Source organism: Conger conger, chromosome 4 (genome assembly GCF_963514075.1).
Source record: "Conger conger chromosome 4, fConCon1.1, whole genome shotgun sequence".
In the NCBI taxonomy this organism is placed as follows: Eukaryota; Metazoa; Chordata; class Actinopteri; order Anguilliformes; family Congridae; genus Conger; species Conger conger.
The window spans coordinates 28472120-28496398 of record NC_083763.1 but is presented as its reverse complement, the minus strand read 5'-3'; the positions used below and the strand labels follow the sequence as shown (position 1 = coordinate 28496398).

Sequence of the window (24279 nt, the reverse complement as noted above, 5' to 3'; positions counted from 1 at the left end):
ACGGGTCAGGAGCTTCAGTTAATGTTCACATCAACCATCAGAATGCGGAAAAAATGTGATGTAAGTGACTAGGGTGGTTTGAGTATCTCAGAAACTGCTGATCTCCTGGGATTTTAATGGACTCTGGTCTCCAGAGTTTGCAAAGAATGGTGCAAAAAAAAAAAATCCAGTGAGCAGCAGTTCTGCAGGCAGAAGAGGTTAATGAGAGAGGTCAGAGGAGAATGGCCACGCTGGTCAAAGCTGGCAGGAAGGTGACAGTAACGCAAATAACCACACATTACAACAGTGGTATGCAGAAGAACATCTCTGAACACATTGTTGTGGATAGTGGATAGGTTACACCAGTAGAAGTCCAAAAAATAAGTCTAATAAATACCTAATAAAGTGCTCACTGAGTGTATTGTCTCTTTACTGTGTGTCTGTAGCCATGTGCGACTGAGTGAACACATCTTTATAAATAATTGTCATAGATATTACATTTGATTTATTTTGTTTGTTACAGAAGTTATTCAGTTAAACAGGCCATTGTTTTCTTCAATAAGCTGACATTAATTTTTCTGCTAGCATTTTGGAAATGTGTTTGTTTACTGTACATCCTTAACAACCTACAACCACCACCGTACCTGTGTAATCATAAACGACTCAGGAGTCTCCCAATGCTGAAAACATGGGGAGTGAATAAAAAAAACAAAAACTTTTGTACTGTTGATTCTGGCACATCTGTTTGAGGCCGTGGGCCACTTTTAAAAGTTAATGACGGTTGCAGAGGAAATGGTTGCAGTCATGAATTAGCGACAGAGTGTTGCAGGCGCTGAGTGTAATCACAAATGAGAGAGCGATAGCTGGCCAAAGCTTGTAGCCTTGGGGTGGTTATTGTTTAGCAGAATATTAAAGGACACAAAACATCACAGATGCTCGGTATAAGCTTCGGGGCATCAAAACAGCTTTCTGCTTGAGGGGACATCCGCAACATTGCAGAAGCATTTGGAGAATGCTTCACTGTTCATTGGGCACACCCTCTAATGGACAGTTTTCTCAAGTCATTTTATTCTGTCACCATTGTAAATACAGTCACCTGTTAATACGCATGCAATGTTTAGGCTAGGTACCTTTCTCAAGTCACAATCCTATATACATTTTTCATAGACTTTCCCTACTGTGAAGAAGGCATTGAGCACCTCCTAGTTTGTTTTTTTTGAGAGGTCTGTTAAATCTATCCTGTTAAATCTAACTGCTCACACACACACACACACACACACACAGACACACACATGCACACACACTCTGTTAGATCTGTAACTGCTACATTGTTGAGGTTATTTGTTCAGCAGTGCCAGAACATCTTCTGTGCCTGATGCATGAGCCGGTCTTGGCTGAAGCACTATGGTATAATGGCACTAATAATATTAACGTTCCAGCACTTTACATAAGAAGTAGGTGTTAAGGTCATTTGGAGGTTCTGGCCTGTAATGTATATTTTGTATGGAGTAAACCTCTCACTGAACCATATAAGCCAAGGCTCAGCTACAAAAGGGCAGAGGGAATTTATGGATTTTTTTTTTCCTACTTAATTAAGTGTGTGCATTACATGTACTTTTTAACGACACAGCACTTCAGATGTGACAGGGCCACTTCTCATCTACATGAGCCAGATGCCCTGCAATTTAGGCTGCAAACAAAATCACACATACGCACACACACACACACACACACTTGCACACGCATACATGCAATATCCACATACAAAAGCAAAACATGCACTTAAATACAAGTACTAGCGCTAGAACAATGCCATCCCTACCCGTTAAACGGACCCACACAGTTTTGTGAATGGCACGGGCTGGCCCGGCCATCCGAGAACATGTTTGCGCTTTAATGGAATAATGAGCTGGCCATTGGATTTTTTGAGGACTTCAGCATCGCTATTGGAGAGCAGCACTCGAGCGCCATCCGCTCTGGGATGTCCCTTCACTGGTACCGAATGAGGCGCGCGTATTTGTCCAGCAAATTACACTTTTATTTGCTCTCGGGCCAGCTGTGTACAGCAGAGCCAGGAGGTGTCAGGGTAAAGCTCCTTGCTAATTGAATGCAGGCTGGTGTGTTGGATCAGGGTGATAAAACTGGCAAGGGAGATCAGCATTAGCCCAGAACCCCCCCACCCCCATGTCTCCAGCCACTTCAATTATTATAATGAATCTAAACCCAGCGTTTTTTTATCCATCCCTCTGAGGGAACCAGTGTGGATTTATTACTGTGTGTTTAATCCACAGCGTAATCAGTGTGCTGGCTAATAATCACCTGTAGTAAGCCTGTTTGTATGGGAGTGAGTCACATCCACCGAACGTAGCGTCGGTGCTGCGGGGTGTCCAAAGCATAGGGTGAAAAGGACAAGGAAACATTTTTTAATTTCTTCTCAGCATTTAGTTACTGCCCCCCAACCACCCCACAAACCACCTTTTGATCAATTTGAAAATGTGTACATTGTTTAATACAACGAGGAGTGAAACCATATATGAACTTAGGCTGCATAGTGTAAGTCCGCGAAGAGCACCGTACGAATAAAGATGCTGCATTCTCACATCCCTTTTAAGCTTCGCTTCAAACAAATCTTTACCCTTGAATGAGACGCTCTGCCTAAATGGCTTTAGTTAAATAAATAAAAAAGAAAGCGTGTGAGAGATAGAGAGCTGAAAACAAGTGTAATTTGTAAAGGCCCACCATGTAAAGGCACTTGCTAAGCAGATAAATTGGAGCGTCTGCCTGTGATAATTAATGATAATCTGAACCACTCTTTCTGATTAAAACAGGCGGTCCTCCGGTGTGGCACTGTCCTATTAGTTGTAAGTCAGATGCAGGCTGATAGTACAATAGTAGAGCTATTCTTAATATCACTACTTCTTAAGCTCACAATGTGCCAGGTCACAAGCTTTTGAGTTACCCCTGGATTCTATCAAAACCACTCAATCATTTCAATGAAAGTGCTATTCATTCATAAATATCAAAACGGTATTTATCAAACAGTATCCAAGGGCTTTATAATGTATTTGTTTCCTATTGGAAGGTTTAGCTCGGATTGTAACCTACTGCTCCTGCTGCTGTAGGCTACCTGTTTTGGAGAAAATGGAGATGGAAAAAATGGCTACTTTGTTTGAAAAGTACAGCTCCTCAATGACACTTTCATTTCTATTAACCAATCAGGATGAACGAGGGGCAGGAACATCACTAGCAGACAGGAATCGGAATCGAATCGTCAGCATACAGCATCTTTTCTCAGTGACACTTATTCAAGGCCCCAGTAATATTCAATCAACTGAGAAATTGTTTTAACACTGTATTTGTTGGTTCACATCAAATTTGGTGACAGTTTAGTTTAGTTACAAAACACTTTATTTGAATAACATAGCAGCTTAAGTCTTCCACGTGTCTTCCCAACTACATTTAGCTAAACTCCACAAGCCTGAAATAGTTTTTGCAAATATTGTTACACTTGTCTCTACAAATGACTTGGATTTGCCTGTGATGTAATCCATTTCCAATGTCTGGTGCTGTTCTTCAGGCCTTGTGATGTACGCGTATGACTCCCAGGTAGCACCGGTTCTTCATATTTTGTGCTGTGTCCGATAATGAAGTAAATGGTAAATGGTTTATATAGCGCCTTTATCCAAAGCGCTGTACAATTGATGCTTCTCATTCACCCATTCATACACACACTGACGGAGATTGGCTGCCATGCAAGGCACCAACCAGCTTGTCAGGAGCATTTGGGGGTTAGGTGTCTTGCTCAGGGACACTTCGACACAGCCCGGGCGGGGGATCGAACCGGCAACCCTCCGACTGCCAGACAACTGCTCTTACTGCCTGAGCCATGTCGCCCTCTGAAGTGATCACAATCCCAGTGGCTGGCTCTTCCCCGCAAGTGACTTCAGTAACGAATTCACAACAAACATGGCCGTACCTACCCTGCCTTTCGCACACAGGAAAACGGGCTGGTGATGTATCTAGAACATCACAGTGCTTGAGTTGTACAGGTGCCCCCCTCTTTAGCGGGTGAGTCTGAAGCCGGTGTGGCAACAGACCGTAAAGCAGGTTACTCGCGGGGGCTTTTGTAGGTCTTATATTGACACTCTTTCCCACTCATCCTTACCCACCCACAAGGCGTCCTTTTTTTTCCTTCCTCCAGTTGCTTTTGATACGTGGCCTGGAGAAATTCTCCTACAGCACGGCACGTTGACGTTTCCAGATATTCTCTCCTCCGCCGTGATTTTTATAGAATGTTTTCCGGAGGCATTTTAACTTTATTTCTGTCCTTGCATTTCTACAGACAGCAACAAAATTAGAAAAATATGTGGCATGTGCAAAATTGTTTGCAATTACACTGCTTAACCGATGAAAAATGATTTAAAAAAATTCAAAGAAGTAAACTGGCTGTAATTCCTTTAATGGATCTCATTAATTCTTCGTTCATGATAGTTATGGATTCTGTATGCAGATCGTGTTAATCAACATATTATGATTGGCATCCTTTTAAAGTAGATGAGAATGGTGTTAATCAACAATCTCTGGCAATAATTGATGAGGTTTGTCATTACGTAACTGCAGACATTGTATAGGGATGCTGTCATGAGATCACTTCAGCCTGTGTTTCATTAGAGATGTTCTGATATCATCTTGGATGCTATTTTGATAGGGATGGAAATGAGACTTCTGCTTTTATCAAATAAATGCGAGTTTGTTGGCTTTTTGAACGGTGTCATGTGGTGGTACTGTATGTGGAAGACTGTGCAAAATGAAACAAAGTCATACCTACCGTGCATGTCTTTGTCATCCTATTATTAGCTTTTTTGGCATACTTGGCCGCCGTTTCTGCAGATAACATCATGTGGAAGCACTATCAATCCAGTAAAATAACAGAACTAACTGGAATACAATTTGTTTGTGAAGAGAGGCCACTAGATCACTACATCAGTAAATATGTAAACCTTCCCTGCTCCGTGTTCTTTCAAATGAACCTAGATCAGGTGAGAAAACATACAAAATATACTGTGTCAAATTTGGATACATTTTAGGTTTATCCAATTAAACATTTCTTTTTTTCAGTGTTGTTGGTCAATGCAATTTCCAGGGTTAGGGTTAGGTTTAGGGTCCAACCGTCCCTGCACCACGTTTATTCAAATGAACCTGAACATCTTCAGTTGACAAAACCGAAAAAATGTAGGTTTAACAAACTGACATAAAAATTGTAGGTTTCTCCAATGAATTGAATTGAATTTTTAGCATTGTGTTAGTCTCTTGATAAATGCAATTCCCAGGCCTCAGCAGTCTGAGAGAAAGAAGGACAGAAGAGCTTTTGAAAGGGACTGTGAGCGCTGCCAGCACTAGAGAACCTTCCCAGACGCATTGGCTCAGAGGGATCACAGCTGGTTCGTGACATCGAGCTGTCTTTCACATGCAGTTAATTCAATCATTACAGGGGCTTAAAAGAAAACATACTTCAATGATAATAACATAGGCTATGGGGAACTCATTGACATTACCGACTTACTCGCCGAACCGATTCATTTTTATTATTGTTCCCATCGGAACAAGACGAGGTGTCGCAAGGTTATTTTGCTATTGGCTATAAAACTGAAAAGAAAAAGGGGTGTCAGATGGACACCATCTTAAGGGTAAACACCCATTCGCGGAGGTTGTAAAGGCTCACAGGTTTTCAGAGCAGGCTGTTAAAGATCATGGTGCCGAGCCTTACTGAATGCGCCGTTTCCCAAGCGTCCGCCACTTTTCACAGGCCAAGGCTCTGCTTCGGGAGAGTGAAACCGCTGTGAGGTCCCCTCGGCCGATCAAAATGTGTTAAGAAACACTGAAATCTAAAATGACACTAGATGAGGAATTTTGCCAAAACATAAATTTTGCGTGCGGAGAGTTGAGACCTAGGCGTAAAAACAAGTTGGAGCTCAGTGTCAGGGGTTGCTCAGGAAGGCATGACCATAGAAAATAGACTACTTGCTTTATCCTTAATTGCACAGTGTATGTTAAAAAGTCAAAAAATGTCACCTGGGCAGGAGGTCTGACTGGACGGGTTTGACCCTACAGCTTGGAGAAACTTCCGAGACAATCCTGCTAAAAACAACAAGTTTTGAAACAGCTGGTTGAGCAGTTCAGACCAGATCCATACTCAACATGGTTTGACCAGCTCAAGCTATGTTTTCAAACTGCTGGTAGCTGGTAATTTTGAGCTGGTCATAGCTGGATTTTACAGCAGGCAAGAATGTCATCTGTATCAGTTTGAGCTCTCCAGCTAGAAGTCCTGTCATCAGTCCAGTAACGGCAGGACTCCTCTGTCATATAAACTGTACTTTAAGAGTAAAGCAACAGCATTTAATGCACAGTTTATCTTGGGAAATGGTTGGAGAGGTTCTGTGGTCACATGGCCAAGGTCATACCTTTGATATTTGACTTAAATAAACTGGCTCCTTTCTCTTTCCTATATATTTTCCACATAAAAAAAAAACATATCTTTAAGTGTTTAAGTATGTTAAGTTTGGCAAACCAGAAATGTATTGCGCTTGATTTTCGGAGCGGTCCATCATTTTACGACGGCTATAGCGTTACGTTGTCGAGGAGAAATTTATGTTCCCTTTGAAGCCATCCCTGTATCCCCTCCTGGCCCAGAGCCTGAACCGCAGGAGAAGAAGCGGTGAAAGTGTTGGAGAAGATGGCTCCTCTGGTCGAGGTTAAGGGAAGATGGTGGGAGTCAGCCTGAGTCAGCTCTCTGGCCCGGTGCGCGGCTCCCTGTTGCCGAAGGGCCGGCTCATTTTAATGCTGTCTGAGCGTGGGGGGAGCGTGCTGAGAAGGGCCGCACGAGGGGGAACGTGGAGCCCCGAAAAACTCTGCTTCAGCACAAACCGGCCTTCCCATTCCAACTTTCCTCTCTCCGCGTGAAGAGTGAGAGCTGATTTTACTCGGAGTGAGGGTGACGTGTTGGAGGGAGGGAGGAAGGGGGAACGACTGAATAAAAGAGATATGGAGACAAATGGAGAGGGGACGAAGGGGAACTGAGACAGGTGTGTGTAGAATATGGGGGGGTTTGTAGGGCAGCAGAATAATCAAGGAGTACAGCAGACCTGGGTCTAATACATAATTGTTTTGGATTCAAATACTTTTCGATGCATTACTGAGCTTGTCTGGTGTATTGGAACCTATGGAATACTCAAAAAGAGCTTCTAGGTTGGCTCAGTTGCACCAGGCACGATCATGGAAATGAATTTGAATCCGAAACAATTATGTATTTGACACAGGTCCGGAGCAGAGAAGAGAGAAGAGAGAGGGAAAGAGAGGAGTGAAAGGAAGGGAAAATATACAGACGGGGAGATGAGAAGAGAGAGGTGTTTGCAAATGAGATGTGCAATAAAGAAAGGTGGGGGAGGGTGCCTGAGAAAAAGAGAACGAGAGGAATGGAGAAAAGCAGAAGAGGGAGAGAGTAGAACTGCTGAGGGGAGCAGAGGGCCTGTCTCCACATTCAAAAAGACTGAAATTGATATGCAGATTGTTCAGAAAACTGAAAAGAGAACCCTGGAGAGGAGGGTACTGTAGCTGGGATTGGTCCTCAGGGGAGATGTGAAGTGACAGGAAGCGGGATGTACAAGATCGATCGAGAGAGGGGAGAGAAGGCCTGCCGAACAGTCCATTACTGACGCCGAGAAGAACGTGTTAAAGATGCAAGAGGCTCGGCTTTAATCTCAGTTCTGCAGAGCCGCGCACCCTCACGGGAATGGACTGTTTTTCATCCGGTCTTCATTATTGCTTTCTCAATGAAATAATAATAGCACGTGAGGACTCAAATAAAGAAACGGCCTCCGTGATCAGTGTCCCCGAGGTGCGTTCCCTGGTATAAAATCCAGCTATGACTTGCTTGAAATTATGAGCTGCCATCCGCTTCGAAACATAGCTTGAGCTAGTCAACCCATGTTGAGGATGGAGCTGGTTTGCACTGGTCAGCCAGCTACCAGCTGTTTCAAAACCTAGCTTGAGCTGTTCTTTTCAGCTGGGTAGACAGTGGAACAGACCCAGTCCCTTGGAGAGCTGCTGTCGCAACCTCGAGAAGGGCGCTTGACCTGAATTAGTTCCCGAAAATGTCAAGATGTACTTGTCGGCAGAATGAGTGCTGTTCAAATCACCGTGGACGCGGGGACATGTTTTGCAAGCAAAATATTGAAAGAGTTGCCTGGCTCTCTTTGTTAGGAAATACCTAGTCCATATTCCGAGCCCTGATCTCACCAGACTCCAGCATATAATATTGGCCCCTGGGAATATGAGCTGTAAGAACCCCAGAAATCAGTAGACCAATCATCAGTTTCTAGTCACTCTTTGATTTGATACTGTTTGATACCGAAACAGCTACTGTTTTTTACTGTTTGATTGGCTTGATGCTTTGCAATAAAATGCTAAAGTGCAACAAAGGTCCGGCCATTCTGTTCCATGGGTCGGGTGAACGGCGTACACGAGGCGCGGTTTTCCTCTTTGATCGTGCCTTTTGTTCACCGGTATCGGCTTAATAGTTCAAACAGGCGCTGTCGCTGTTGCTGTTTGCTGACATTTTAAACGGAAGCCCTGCTTTGCCGTTAGCCGTACCGCACGACGTTTGTTTTCAAACGCGGCGCATTTGTTTAAGAGGGGGTGGGGAGGCGGCGGGGGGTGTATGCCGGTTGTGGCTTTGATCATGGATGAGGGAGGGTAATTTGTACGTTGAATTTGAGAATGCGAGGGGGAGCGGAGGCTGTTTGGTTTGATTTCCGCCACGGCCTTCGCCTGACAACGGCCTGAATAGCCGGCAGGGTTCGCTTTAGCTTTCCCTTGATCATGTATAAGTGCCGTCGCGTCACTGTCACGACGCGGGAAAGGCATTTTAAACATAGCGCTCCCTCCCGCTGCTGCCTTTTTTCACAAAGACGGCGGTTTTTGCAATTAGTGCGCATTTGTGCGCCCGTATGCACACCGTTTCTCGAATCCTCAAAGTAACTTTTCCATTTCTCGAAATTAATCACAAAATGTCTAACCACGGGTGTAACTGTAGAATCTTGTATGGGGTTAATTGCTATTTAAATTTTGAGTACCCCCCCCCCCCCCCCACTTGCTCACTGCTGGTAGAGAGAAAGCAAGGCAGACAGACAGCAGCCTGTGACCCTACCCCCAGGGAGAAGGGGGAACGTGTTTCACGGGCGTGTTCACAGCCCCGTGGGCTGACTGGCGTACCCCCCCACGGCAGCGGGGGGAAGTGTTTTATCAGCGCGCACCGAGGAGCCGCGCGGCACAGGGGCAGCAGGTGCAGGGGAGGGGTTTGCGCGGGGCACCTGGGGGGCTCTGGGAGAACGCGGGGGTCGGAGGGAGGCGCGATTCTTGCCGTCTGATTACCACATGCTCTAATCATCCGGCCCCCCGCCTAACAACCGCCTCGGCCCCCCGTCCCTGTCCCCGTGGCAACGTGTTCTGCTTAATGGGACATGCTCGAGGCCTGGCGGGGGGTGGGGCGGGGGCCCATCACAGACCGCACGCTTGCCTGCGGATGCGGACCGGAGGGGGAGGAGGCACGGATAAACAGGTGGGGCCCCCAATTCTCCTGGGAGATGCCCTCCTTCAATCAAAGAAACACCCAGGGGACACCTAGCCTGGTGTTAGCGTCTGCCGTTTGATCCCCTGCCCCCGTCCCCCCCCTTAAACAAGTAAATGAGTACAATTCCCTGGCCGGCCAAGTTAAAAGCCGATGATTTTGCCTGCTCGGCTGTGTAAAAAAAAGATGATACGAACAAGGAGGATTATAAAAATCATGAATATCATATTTCCATAAGCCTAGCCCCCTCCTCTCCTCAACCTTACCATCCCTTCTCTTACCGCTGACCCCCCTCCCCCACAATCCTCATTCTTGCTCCACGAACCCCGACGACAGAGAATTGAAACCGGGCTCGTTATTTCAGCCAATTAGAAATGTTTGCACAGCGTTCAGATGTAGTTAGTAATGGCCAGATAAAATGAGGATCACATTATTCGATTTGCGGGATCTCCTCACGCTTTTGGAGCTGGATCCTGGAGCTTTTGGGCGGCCCGCATTTTGACTGCAGGTGCGTGCTGGAGCCTTCGACGGTCGATGTAGCCCGATGCCAGATGCTAAATGCATTTTACTGTCGTACCCTCTGATGTCTTTCAGAAGCAATTACGATCCAAATTGCTGCACTGTTGCTTCATTATAATAAAGGGGAGGTTATACATTTCACTCCCACTTGCCATATCATATAGCGGTCATTAATAATTCCGGCTTATATTACGAAATATTGCAGACGAAATGTGTCGGAGGAGGAAAAAAAAGGTGATATGGGATATTAGTACCTGGAGATGGGGTGGGGGGGGGGATTGATTTTTTATATAGTTTTGGCTATCTTCATGCCATTCTTAAGTGAACATTAAATTTTAAAATGCAATATCTGATATGAGCTGACTATTTTCTGGTGCTGGGGAGCTGGGGATGGGGAGGGGGATGGGGGTGGAGATGGGTGGGGGTGAGAGTGCGGATGGGATACTTGTGAAAGGCAGAGCAGGCAGACTGGGTAGGCCTCACAGAGCTCTGCATCACTTGCATACACTGTCCTGTTAAACACTTGGTGAAATAAAGTGCCAATCATGAACTCCCACTGCCTGTTCAGCATTACATGGATGGACCTTACGTTAAAAATACATTATCCAGAGGAACGGCCATTTTTTTTTTAAACATTTTAATGCGCACACACACACAAATATGTATATATGGTGGAGCATCTGGAACCTGCATCCGGAACAGGTTCAATGGTCTTTACTCATTAAGCAGTAATGGGAGCAACAAAATCACAGCTGAATTGTACAGAAACATATTGTCCACCAATATGTAGAGAAATTGGATGGAAATCAAAACATTTTTTTAAGCATGCAGACATGTTCAAGAGGCTCAGCTCAGCTGATCAAATGTCAGAATGGGTAATTCTATGTCAAGTGACTTTGACCGTGAAATGATTGTTGGTGCCAGACAGGGTGGGTTGAAACTGCTGATCACCTGGCATCAATCAGCAATCTACCATGCAGCAAGACAATGACCGAAAACACACAGCAAACTCAATGGAGGACCTTATCAGAAAGTAAATCTGGAAGTGCTTAACGTGGCCTAAACCCCCATTGAGCATGTTTTTATGTGCTCAAAGGGAAACTTAAAAGTCAGAAACCCCAGCAAACACCCAGCAACTGAATGAGGCAGTGGTAAAACCAGGGTAGAGCATCTCAAAGGATCACATCATGAATCTACTGTTGTCCATGAGTTGCAGACTCAATTCAGTCATCAGATGTAAGGGGGTATGCAATGATATATTGACCTCTCACGTCATGAATTCTGTCAAACTTGCTTTGCCCTATTAATTATGCTGATTTTAAATAACGGGACTTGACTTATTGAATAGCATTGTTGTTGTTCAATATGTGTTAAACAAGCCATCAAATAAATGTACATTCTGAATATTGCCTCGTAGTCATTGTTTGATTTCAAATGCAAGTACCGTATGTCAGTACAAGGAAAAACTAATTTTACATGACTGTCCCAGTACATTTGCATTTAACTGTATGCTCACTGAACACTTTATTAGGTAGACAGGAAGGTGACAGTAACACAAAAAAGCCACACATTACAACAGTGGCATGCAGAAGAGCATCTCTGAGAATGCAACGTGTCAAACCTCTAAGTGGATAGGCTACAGCAGCAGAAGACCAATAAGTCTAAAAAAAAAGTGTAATAAATACCTAATAAAGTGCTCACTATACACATTCCTTTTATACGACGGGATGTTTTTACTGAAGTGATTCATGTGAAGTACCTTGCTGAAGGGTACCCACCACTAAATTGACTCCCACACTATCCCCACGTTACAAGCCTATTCTCAAACCATTATAATATACTGCCCCCTTATGTGCTTTTGGGTTCCTTGAAAATTTAATCAGAATTTACCAGATGTAAAACGAATATAAATGTTAATCTGTGTTTGTTCTTCTTTTACTTGTTAATTTTACTGCTTGCCCCAGAAACTCAGTGTCCTTGTGGAAACAATATATGTTGAATTTTGAATACTGCTAAAAAAAAATTGCCCTTCCAAGCTTGTTGTCATGTGAATTTCAATAACATGATGATGAAAATGGTTGGTTCACTCTTTATATGAATATCACTCTATATTAATTAATCTTTGTTAGTAGTAACAGGGTGGCCTGTAGTGTAGTGGTTTAGGTACATGACTGGGACCCACAGGGTTGGTGGTTCGATCCCCAGTTTAGCCACGATAAGATCCGCACAGCCGTTGGGCCCTTGAGCAAGGCCCTTAACCCTGCATTGCTCCAGGGGAGGATTGTCTCCTGCTTTGTCTAATCAACTGTATGTCGCTCTGGATAAGAGCGTCTGCCAAATGCCAATAATGTAATGTAATGTAATATCAACCCTGAACCCTGAAAACCCATCTTGAATAAGTTGTGAGTTGTAACTTAACAATGATTAATTTAAAAAAATTACAAATTCAGCACATTGGGTTTGCAGGGAGGTCTCTGAAGAGTTGCAATTTCACAGTCAGTTCCTGTGCTGAGAATCAGCTCAGTATGGGTGATGTGAACTTCCTTTCCAGGACTTCTGAATTTTTTAAACTTAATTTTTCATTCACTCATTTACATTTACATTTTTTACATTTTTTTTACAAGTGCATAGATTCTACCATAAGTCAGAGCATCACATCCAGAAACTAGCAAAATACACAGGAAATGCTGTTCTAAACAAAGTTGTCATCAGAAGTGCATTTTTTTTTTTTTTTTTTTTTTTTTTTGGGGGGGGGGGGTTAGACAAGGATAGGGATATCAGAAAGGAGGGGCAGGGGAAATCAGGAGGGAGGGCTAAGGTAGAGTTTGAAAAGGTGGGTTTTGAGTCTGCGTCGAAATAGGGGGAGGGATTCTGCTGTTCTGACAGTGGTAGGCAAGTCATTCCACCACTGAGGAACCAGAACGGAAAACAGGCGTGAACGTGCAGCTCGACCGCCAGGTGCACGTAGAGAGGGAACCGTAAGGCGACCAGAGCTGGCAGACCGGAGTGGTCTAGCTGGGGAGTAGGGAGTGATCAGGGATTGTATGTAAGGTGGGGCAGTCCCCTTAGCAGCCTGAAATGCCAACACTAGGGCCTTGAAACGGATGCGTGCGGCAATAGGAAGCCAGTGGAGGCCAATGAGAAGCGGAGTGACATGAGCCGACCTGGGCTGACTGGTGATCAGGCGGGCTGCAGCATTCTGGACCAGCTGGAGGGGCTTGATGGCACATGCTGGGAGACTGGCTAGGAGGGAGTTGCAGTAATCCAGGCGGGAAATGACGAGCGCCTGAACTAGGAGCTGGGTGGCTTTCTCAGTCAGGAGATGACGGATACGGCGTATATTATACAGAAAGAACCTGCAGGTTCTGGCAGTGGAGGATACTTGTGGAGCCAGGGTGACAAATCCAACATCTGAAAATAAGGTTATGCTGTATACACATGTACTACAAAATAGTTGAATAATGTGAGGTTTGAAGATCCCTCCGATTCTGCAATCTTTATCCTCCGATATCTTTTCAAAGGCGAAAGAACAGGTGTCGTAAAAGGTGGCGTGTTTCCACCACGTTATAATACTCATACATCACTTATATGTGACTTATATTTGAAACTGTAATTCACTTGTGTTGAGGTCTTTGAAGAGTTCTGGTGACTATTGGTGATTTACACCTTGGAAAATGGCAAGAGTAACTACCGTATGGATGAAAGGAAAGAATAGATCAAAATGTGAAAAGGGGAAAAAAAGGGCTCTTCCTTTATTTTTATGGTTTTTCAGCCGGATTGAGTTAGGCTTCACGAATCGGCAGAGGCTGTATGTTTAATGTAAAATCTGGGAGCCCCTGAAATGCAATTAGTTTTGTTGTGAAAGGAGAAGCCGGTCTCTCACCCTGAGGCTACAACACCAAAGGACATGGTTCACTGGCCCATGGAGCAGCAGGGTAAAGACTGAGAATAGATGTCACTGAGATCAATACACAGAAATATTGATGTTTGTGTAGTCCTCAGCTGCCTTCCCCTTAATTTGTGCAGATGTCACATGCACACAATAGCAAAAATGGACATTATATTCCCCCATGCGTGCAGGTGGCTTCTGTGTGTGTGTGTGTCTTTGTGTGCGTGTGCGAGCCTGTGTGTTTATACTACCTACATACAGGTATGCAATTGTGTGTGTTTGTGTCTGTGTGTACACTGTTGAGTGATGGTTATGTGACACAAAACTGTATCTGTGTTTCAGACACTGTGGGTACATAAAAGCCAAGCAGGACCCTGACGAGGAGAAGATGCAGTTTCAGCATGGAAGAGGTAGGGGGCACCACTCTTCTCTCTCATATGCATACACGGTGTATAATGCAGTAGAACCTCAGAGATGCAGACATTTTAATGGGAGTCATTTAGGCCTCCAAATTCATTCAGAATTTGGTTTCTGTGATGTTTGTAACTTTGAATGCAAAATCAAAGCACTCCAATATTAATTAGAAAAATATATACGAATGGTTGGTTGTGTTGATTAATGAAGCTATCATATTGTTGCTCCCAATCATTTTATGTGTTAAAAGCCAATAATTAAACCTGTATACGTGTGAACCTCATTAAAACATAGATTTTTAAAAATGCTGTCTGAAGACCATGGCATGTTATGTGCAGATGTCACGTCTGCCAAATGCCAATAATGTAATGTAACATGACAACTGCTAGCAAAAGATTAAATCTTGCGTGCGTTCTCCGAAATTTCAATAATTAAATTTAATGTCCTGAAAGATATAGCCTATGTGTGTCGATTACAGGAAACTGAAAGCTGTTAATCAAAGAAAGTGCTAGAAGGATACAATGGGTGAACTGCGAGTTGATGGCAAGCTAGGGATGGTTCTTTCCATGTCATAAAAGACGCACCATCAGTCAGGGAATCGTGTCTTACAGGCAGCAGCTGACTACCCAGCTGAATTTAACTGCTTGCACTTCATCTGAACAAATTAATCTGTCCATGCATTAAGAAACACGTTAAATCATATTTTATTGTTTATAATAATATATTTAAGTCACACAGAACAGTGCAGGAATTAAATGATTCAGTTTTATTATTCAAAAAAATATTTAAATTGTGCATGGTCCATGTTATGTTTCACAGGAATGTTGCAAATGTGAAACAAAGCTGTAATTTCAGTATAGTCATTCAGATTAAGTGATAATTGTCATACATTTTGTATGTCACATGCCTGGCAAATTTTTCTGTGACTTTAATAGAATGTGTTTAGAACAACAAAAGAGTGTGTGTGAAATCTCACGATTACACTTATTCCACAGCGAAATTCCAATTTCATCGAAATGTTTCCCAATGTTCCCATTGCATTTCCTGTCAGCTGGGGAGGCGCAGTTTTGCTCTAATGTGAACCGCAGGTAGCAATAACGCTCACAATCGGTGCTCTCATCGCCAAACGCAGGTTCTCTGCGAAGCAGAGCACTCATCTACCTGTCCGAGATGATGCTTAATGACGCTGAAAATGTTACTGAACGTTTATGGAGTTAATAGACGGCACGCTAATGAACGAGAAAAACATTGCTAAAGAGTGTCATTATCCTCTCTCTCCCTCTCTCTCTCTTCATCGACTTCTCCCTCCTCCAGTCAACCTCCCGGGTAGCAGGACATACATTCACCCTCACACGTACGAGGACCCCAATCAAGCCATCCGAGATTTCGCCAAGGAGATCGATGTCTCCAGCATCCGTATCGAGCGAGTGATAGGCGCAGGTGAGTGGACCCCCCGTGTCACGTGACTATTAACGCAAACCGACCAGAACACAATTACAATTACCTTTGTTATAAAATGGGTAATCTCATCAATAGAAGAGAAACTCATAGATTATCACACACACAAATGCACATAAACACACATGCGCAATATCAAAATCTATAAGTATATAGAAATGGATTGCGCCTGTCAGCTGTTTAGACGCAAGGCTGTGGTCCAGTGTAAGGCTTTCTAACACTGCAAGAGTCTAACACTGCGAATGTCTCTCTCAATGTGTCAACGAATCTGCTCTTCAACTGGTGAACTTCCGATCCAGGACTTCCGGTGTTAAAAATCACCAGAGCGAAGCAGAAGCCCTCATACCTGTGTGACACAACACACAACAAGCACAGCACGTTCGCAGGTTGCATCATTTTGTCTTGCGATGCGAGATTACATTACATTATTTGGAAGACGCTCTTATCCAGAGCGACATACAGTTGATTAAACTAAGCAGGAGACAATCCTCCCCTGGAGCAATGCAGGGTTAAGGGCCTTGCTCAAGGGCCCAACGGCTGTGCAGATCTTATTGTGGCTACACCGGGATTAGAACCACCGACCTTGTGTGTCCCAGTCATTCACCTTAACCACTACGCTACAGGCCGCCCTGTAGTGCGTCTAAGAAAACAAAGGCACTCTGGTCTGTTCTGCTGCATTCTGTTCCCAAATATAACTGGCGTGGATTCGCTACCAGCTGCACTGCAGTAAGTCATGCAGTCCAGGGAGCTTTAAGAGAGGAACGGAGAATAGCAGGGGGAATGCATTGGCAGGTCGCCGCTTGCTTTAATATTTTATCGCGCATTACATATTTTGCGCCTCCATATTTGGCCCGCGTCGTAATAATTTCAGGCAACGGTCAGGAAATCGCGCTGTCTTCAAAACCAGTGTAGCTGGAAGGTAGAATCGTGTCATTGAATGAGTGCTCTTTTTCCATCTCTGTTTACTTCCTTTATAGAGCATGCTACATTAAATCAGATTGATTGGTTGCCCTCAACAGAATCTCCTTTTTGTTTACTGCTCACTGCAGAAGCACAGTCTAGAGTTTCCCCTGCTGATCCTACTTTTTAAAAAGTTCTTCCGAATTGTTCATGGATGACCCTACAAAACTAGAAAGCTTGGAAAGATTGGTAACATGTAATGCTATTGTATTGTGGCTACTGATTATTATTGCTGTGTAATTGCTCTTGTAAAAAGTGTTTAATTACATTTCACACAAATACAGAGCTATTAGGCCCAGGTTATTGAGGTTCACAAGTTCCCCAATATACAGTGTGCATTCTATAGACTGTACACTCTAATGAAGGATCCATCAATTTATCGCCATACATTGAATACATTGAATACTCTGTGCTAACACAGCTTTTGGACTTGTGGAGTGATACAATATACCTTACAAGAATATGACAGCAAGTTGAAAATGAAGGATGTTTTATAAAAGTGAAAAACCTGTAAGTCTGTTGCCACTAGGTTTAATATCCACAATGGCCAATATAATGTGGAGAGCAGTCTTAAGCAATCTGCCCTGTGGTGAATACATGTTCTTTGTAGACACTGGACATATGCAGGGCTGTAGCAGTTGTCAAAGCACTGCGCTGATACACCTTGGTGGAGAGCAAGATGATGTTAACATTAGGCCTGATTAGCAAATGCTTAAAAAATGTAATGTGGGTAGCACAAAGTGCAACCAGAGTAAGGGTAAGAGTAAGGCAGAATAGTTTCCATCCCAGGTCCTTCCCCCCATAGTGTTTCACAAGCTCACTGTATCTGGAGTGGAATTACACTCTCAGAAAAAAGATTTTCTTAGGATTGTCTCTATAGAGGAAGCCTTTTATTAGTTATTTATGGTTCTATCATACGTGTGAATAGTTCTATGGAATCACAGGGTTCCCTGCTGAAAAAACAGCTCAAGCTAGGTTTTGCAGTAGATGGTTGACCAGTTCAGACCAGCTCCCAGCTGTACATGGTTTAGCTGGTTGGCAGTTTAGACCAGCTCCCAGCTTCACATGGTTTGACCAGCTGAAGCTATGTTGAAACGGCTAGTAGCTAGTTGACCTTACGTGAAAGAAGTTGAGCACTCCTCTCGCACACAGGCGAGTTCGGGGAGGTGTGCAGCGGGCGACTGAAGCTGCCCAGCAAGCGGGAGATCTACGTGGCCATCAAGAGCCTGAAGGCGGGCTACTCGGAGCAGCAGAGACGGGACTTCCTGAGCGAGGCCAGCATCATGGGCCAGTTCGACCACCCCAACATCATCCACCTGGAGGGAGTGGTCACCAGATGTGAGTGGCCCACCTACCTCCCCTCGTCTACTTCCTGTCCTGTGTGTTTACAAGAAGACCCCCTCCCACAAATGCACGCACACAGACACATGTGGGGCGACATGGCTCAGGCAGTAAGAGCAGTCGTCTGGCATTCGGAGGGTTGCCGTTTCGATCCCCCACCCAGGGTGTGTTGAAGTGTCCCTGAACAAGACACCTAACCCCAAATGCTCCTGATGAGCTGGTCGGTGCCTTGCATGGCAGCCAATCGCCGTTGGTGTGTGAGTTTGTGTATGAATGGGTGAATGAGAAGCATCAATTGTACAGCACTTTGGATAAAGGCGCTATATAAATGCCAACCATTTACACATACACAACACACGCAATATATAGCGTCGATGCAGTGTGATGAAATGGTCCTGTGTGGGCTACATGTGGATCTGGTTCAATTTACTGATGCAGTGAAAACTCAAAAACTGAATGAAAGCTGAGGTGTACAGAAACATACATATTGTCCATCAATAATCTGTGAAATGGCACCAATGAAGTACGCTTCATATAAACCCCAGTAAGCTCCCTCAATGATTCCCTAAAATCAAGTCTCTCCACCCATGCCACACCTTAATCAAAATGTCCGCCGAATAGACACCGGTGACCAGTCAGCGTTTCCTCAGGCGCTAGCACCTATTGCCAAAACAGAGCTTATTAACATGCACATTTGTCCCTGTTCTCTTGTTTTGAATTAGCTGTCTCTTGTTAATTCAGGATCAGACAGGAGCTACCATCTGATAAAGGGCGTCGCGGCAACACGGGCGCCAGTGTTGACGACGTCTGTTGTTTGTTTACCTGCTTGTTTGAGCTTGTCTGTGTTTATACACTGAGTGGTGTTTAATACAAATGATTAGGGAGCGCGAACAGAGCCAAATTAATCCTACCGTGACTGCGCGGCCTCGATTATGAGCTATGAGTACCTGATCTAGCCTTAGCCCCTTCGCTAAAGTGCGCTACACCTGGTCCTCCTGTGCCCTTATCCATGTTTGGTCTTTCTTTGTGCATCGTTACACACATATTCATAATTTCATATTTATGAAAGTAACTCGTGGACATATTTGCTTGGTGTCAGATTATAAACTTCACCGTGCATAAATCTTACTCATTCTACTGAAATACCAACAGAGTGGAAGTGTTTTAAGTATGTATGTCAGATTTGGACACCAGCTGTCTGACTTAGATACATATGTTCTTCAATACAAAGTTACATATGTTCTTCAATACAAAGTTCTTCAATACAATACAATACGATACAATGTTCTCTTTCAGAATGGGTTCTTCCCACAAACAAGCAACATGGGAAGCAGGTGAACTTTGTCCAGCACAGCCTCTCCTTAAAAGGGCACTTCAAAAGGAAAACATGCAACAGCCTCTCTTTAAGAGACATGATACCCTTGTCTATTAAACGCGAAGAATAATAAGCAAAGTGACAGTCTGATTAGTGTAGCACCTATCCAACAAAAGGCCCATGCATATTTATAGGTCTATGAATATTAATAATTCAAACAGTTAATTGGATGTGTGTTTAGATTCATGAATATTCAGCATCGCGCATATTAACAAAACATTTGTTCCCTCAACATTTCTCTTTCCTCCTCTCTAATGTGAAATGCTAATTCTGGCCTTTTGTTCACTTTTGTTTAAACAGTTTATATTACTCTCACCTACCAGAGAACAGAATGGGTTTGCTTCATATCAAGAGAGCAAATTGTTGCATAATTTCCTGGCTCCATTATTAAATTCTCTTCCCACAAAAGTGGTATGTACTCTATGCAAATATGTGGTTTAATTGTATTCATTATGAAAGATGAATTCAAATTTTCAAATGTACACACGGACACCATTAGAAACAAAATGCAGAAGTGGCTCTTTGGTGTGTAATGCGGTCTCAGAAGAGAGGCTCATTGGCTATCAGAGCAGAACCCAACAGCCCTGATCAGTGATCCGTGGACAGAGGGGCTGACCATGAGTTACTGATCCATACTCAGGGCCCTGGATAGAGGCTGACCATAAGGGATAGTGCTGCTATGTGTGTGTGTGTGTGTGTGTGTGTGTATGTGTGTGTGGGTGTGTGTGGTGTGTGTGCATGTGTGTGTATGTGCATTTGTCTGTGCAAGTATGGTGTGTGTGTGCGCATGTGTGTGTGTGTGTGTGTGTGTGTGTGTTTGGTGTGCATGTTCATGTGTGTGTGTTTATTTTTTTAACATTAAAAGTTAAATCTCAATAAACAGCATAATGATATTGTGTCTATGTGCGTGTGTGCGTGTGTGAGTGTGTGTGTGTGTGCATGCATGTGTCTGTGTGTGCGTGTGCATGTCTGTGTGTGCGTGCGTGTGTGTGTGTGTGCGTGCGTGTGTGTGTGCGTGTATGTGTGTGTATGCTTGTGTGTGTGTGTGTGTGCGTGAGTGAGTGTGTGTGTGTGAGTGTGAGTGTGTCGGGGGGAGGGTTTGATCAGATGTAATTGCAGGAGAGGCACAGTAATTTCACAGATCACAGCCTGTTTTTTTTTCAGAGACTGAAGGGGTCAGGGTAGATTAGGTCTTGCATTGGGGCCCAGCTGTAAATATCACCCATTTTCTAGGACACAAAGCCTGTGACAGAAACTGTGTGTGTGTGTGTGTGTGTGTGCCTATGTCTGCATACAAAATGGGTGGTAAAGGCACATGGCACAAGAGCCTCAAATATTATTCTGTGATTTGAAGAATAGAAAAGAAACCAGGAACTCCTGTGATTGGTGCTTTTTGTCATGCAAATTTCCACACGGCTAAAAGAATGAGCTGAGAATAGTCTTTTATTCTTTATCACAACGCATATCTAAAAAATACATAGCTGTCATCATCTCTCTTATCTTCCTTTTGTGTTGCTAACTGGCATATTATCTGATTATCTAATCTTCGATAACAATAACACTTATCAACCGTCTCTGCCTGCTTCTTTTCTCTGTGATGCAGCCGTGCCTAGAAGTCTGTAATTTGGCTTTCTTCCTGTCAGCAACAATGGAGATGGGGTAGTGAAAGCATAGAAAGTTTGTCCGACTTTATAAAGGTGATGTCAGTACTGTTGTGACTGATGCAGCTTTTCCCCTTAAACAGCTCAGGGCAAATGATTTAGTCCCAAACACATTGAAAGTCGCATAAAGGTTTTAGATAAAATCGTTTTTCGCTTTGTTGTAAGCCTTCGAATGACATGAGCTTGACTCTCACAAAGAAGCGTTTCCTGTCTCCAACTTTGTAATGCTCACTGTTTTAAACAGTTGGTAAAAGAAATACGACATAATTAAAGACATAAGTTTCTGTCTAATTTAATGAATCGAGGAATATGAATATTATTTATGCAACATTTTAAAATGAAAGGAATTAAATACTGTAATGATTTCTCAGTTTATGCTTAATATGGGGGGCATATGGTCTATAGAAAATTATTTTATGTAATAATCAAGTCAGATACTGTGATTTGTGCCGACTAAACTGCTGACAGAATAATTAACCAATATTTATCTGACATGGTGACAGAAATATCACCTGCCAGTGACTGCCGAAAAACACCGTGAACAGAATGAGCTGTAAGATCATGCTAGAGAGAGTATTGTCACTTGCCCATTAATACTGCTTGCATCCATTTTAGCGAGTGAAGAACTTTCCAGACTCTCTATCATTGATATTATAACGTCACGGTAATATGATATCATGTCCATTGTCAATAAAGCCAAGCAATATCCTTCATATCCTTCACAATTCTATCATTTAAATGAATTGAAACTGAGGCAAAAATGAATTATTTCAGAACACAATCAATTGCAGATGCTTGCTGATAATTTTGTCCAAAAATTGTGTTTGTATTATATTAAAGTGCTTCCGGGGGCAATTTTGTCATACCTTCCTGAATCAATTTTTCTTATTTATTCTTTTTTTTATGAATTCTTTTTTTTTGCCTGCAACATGTGATAATAGGTTTTAGTGTTAAAGCTGGAGTCGCTGAAAGGCAATCGGCCGACGGTACAGTGGCCTCCTTTTTTATTCAAAGGGCCGTTTTAATCATTCTGCCCACTACCAATGCTGAATGGGTTGATTATAGCATAGAGCATATTGGTTTTGGGAATCTATCACTCGAATAACCTGGGGGCCTGGATAAATAGCTCATGAATATTTTACATAATCAACTTATCAAGCGGCCTTTGCCGCGTTTTCTTCAGAAATGAGATTTATTTCCTGGTTATTAAATTGTAATTTGTGGCATCCTTTTACCCTGTCAGTACGGTAGGACTGGGTGTGTGTGAGAGCCTGCGTGCGTGCTTTCGTGCGTATGTGTGTATGTGTGCCCGCGTTTGAGACTACAGAGGCAGGGGTTAGAGCAGGGGTGTCGAACTCCAACCCTGGAGAACAAGATGTGTGGACTCTGAAAGACTCCACACACCTTAGCCAATGAAAGACTTTGAAATTCATCTCTCGTGCTGATGCACACCAAAAACCAGCAGACACTGCAGCCCTCCAGGACTGGAGTTTGACACCCCTGGGTTAGAGGATCCAGCAGACGGGGATGACTGAGTCGGTTGAGTGTCGCAGGTGGGCGGTGGCGCATAGGAGAGGTGATTACAGATGACAGGCGGCACTGCAATGACCTTTCCTACCTAACAACCCTTCTGAAAACCTGCTCGTGAGCCCGCCCGAACGCACTGGGAGCGGGGCACGCGCGGACTCGGGCCAATCCGCGTCGTCGATTAGGCGGTACTACAGTACTCCCTCTCCAAGGCCGTAGTGACAACCGCATTAGTCCACGGGATGAGAGCAGAATTGTATTGGATTTTTTTTTTTGGAGGAGGAGGGAGAGTGGTGGGAGATGTTTGCAGTGGGGCATTTATCACAGAGAGGTATGGTGATTTAATTTGGGGGTGTGCCTCGGTCTCAGTTCTAGGAGCACGGTGACTTAGTTTTCTTGTGCCTCTTGGTTTTGTGCCTCTCTCATCTTTCTCTCTCTCGATTATTGAACCACCCCCCCTCCCCCGTCTCGCGTACACTTCCCAACATTAGTGACTTCAGATTGGGGAAAATGAGGCCAATTCATCACAACTGTCACAGTCTTTATTTAGGAGTCCTGGACTCGAGACATAATACTCAGTGTAAAATTTAGCTGTTAAATTCCACCCTCCCACACTCCCCACAACCCCCCCCCCCCCCCATCTGTCCCTGCTCTTGGCACACCTGTATAAATCTCTGTCTCTCTCTCTCGCTCTCTCTCTCTCTTTCTCTCACTCTCATCTCTCCCTGTCTGCCTCTCTCCGTCTGATTCTCTTTCTCTCTGCTTTGCTTTCTCTCTCTTTGGTGGAAGTGAGGACACAGGAGAGAGATTGACACATTGATTCCAGCCTCATTACCACTGGGAATTTTACGTTCCTGACGGAGGGAAAAAGACCTCTCGAGTCGCAGAGCAGAACGTCGTGTTCTACCCCACTTCGCTCCATATAAAAGCCAGCTATACGCCTCCTCCTTCTGTTTTCCCTTGTGGTTCAACGCCCCCTCTACCACAGCCGTAATGACCCCCATTTTTCTCATTACCGCACTCTGACCGCTGACCCGCTGACCGTCAGCATGACCCTGGCTGTTCCGTCACCCCTGCCACCCTGCGCTCCACAAAATGGCTGCCGCATGCTGAAGTTGCTCTCGCCTCAGCATTTCTGATTGTTACCCGCATGTAGGCTAGCTCAGTACAGCACTAGCAGTATGGAAGCTTCTAGAAGGCAAGCTTGATGCAGCCTACATTCAGCAATTCCAACTTTTCCACAGTTTAAAGGAGGCTGAACCCACATTCACAAGGAAATGGGTGCAAACTATGGCCGCAAACTGCACTCTCGGAAAAAAGGGTTATTTGGCTTGACTCCATAGAGGAAGCAATTTTAGTTATTTATGAAACACTCTATCATAGGTATGAGGTGTGAAAGCTCCTAAACAAAGAACCTGACAAAAAACCCTTGGCTTTTCTATGGAATCACAGGGTCCCTTTTGGGGCCATTTTTCCTGTGTGTGTGGAAAGACAGAGAGGTCTCCCTCCCACCCAGGCCGGTTAACGCACC

The 24279-nt window shown here is 44.0% G+C and overlaps 1 protein-coding gene across 1 annotated transcript in view; it reads left to right on the top strand.

Moving 5' to 3' along the window:
• The window catches only part of LOC133125831 (ephrin type-A receptor 3-like), a 149368-nt gene that overhangs the window by 104240 nt on the left and 20849 nt on the right, over positions 1-24279 (top strand). The window contains exons 9-11 of the mRNA XM_061237500.1: positions 14355-14422; positions 15741-15866; positions 17997-18182. Of these exons, the coding sequence (XP_061093484.1) occupies positions 14355-14422; positions 15741-15866; positions 17997-18182 (380 nt within the window). The remainder of the gene's footprint in view (positions 1-14354; positions 14423-15740; positions 15867-17996; positions 18183-24279) is intronic.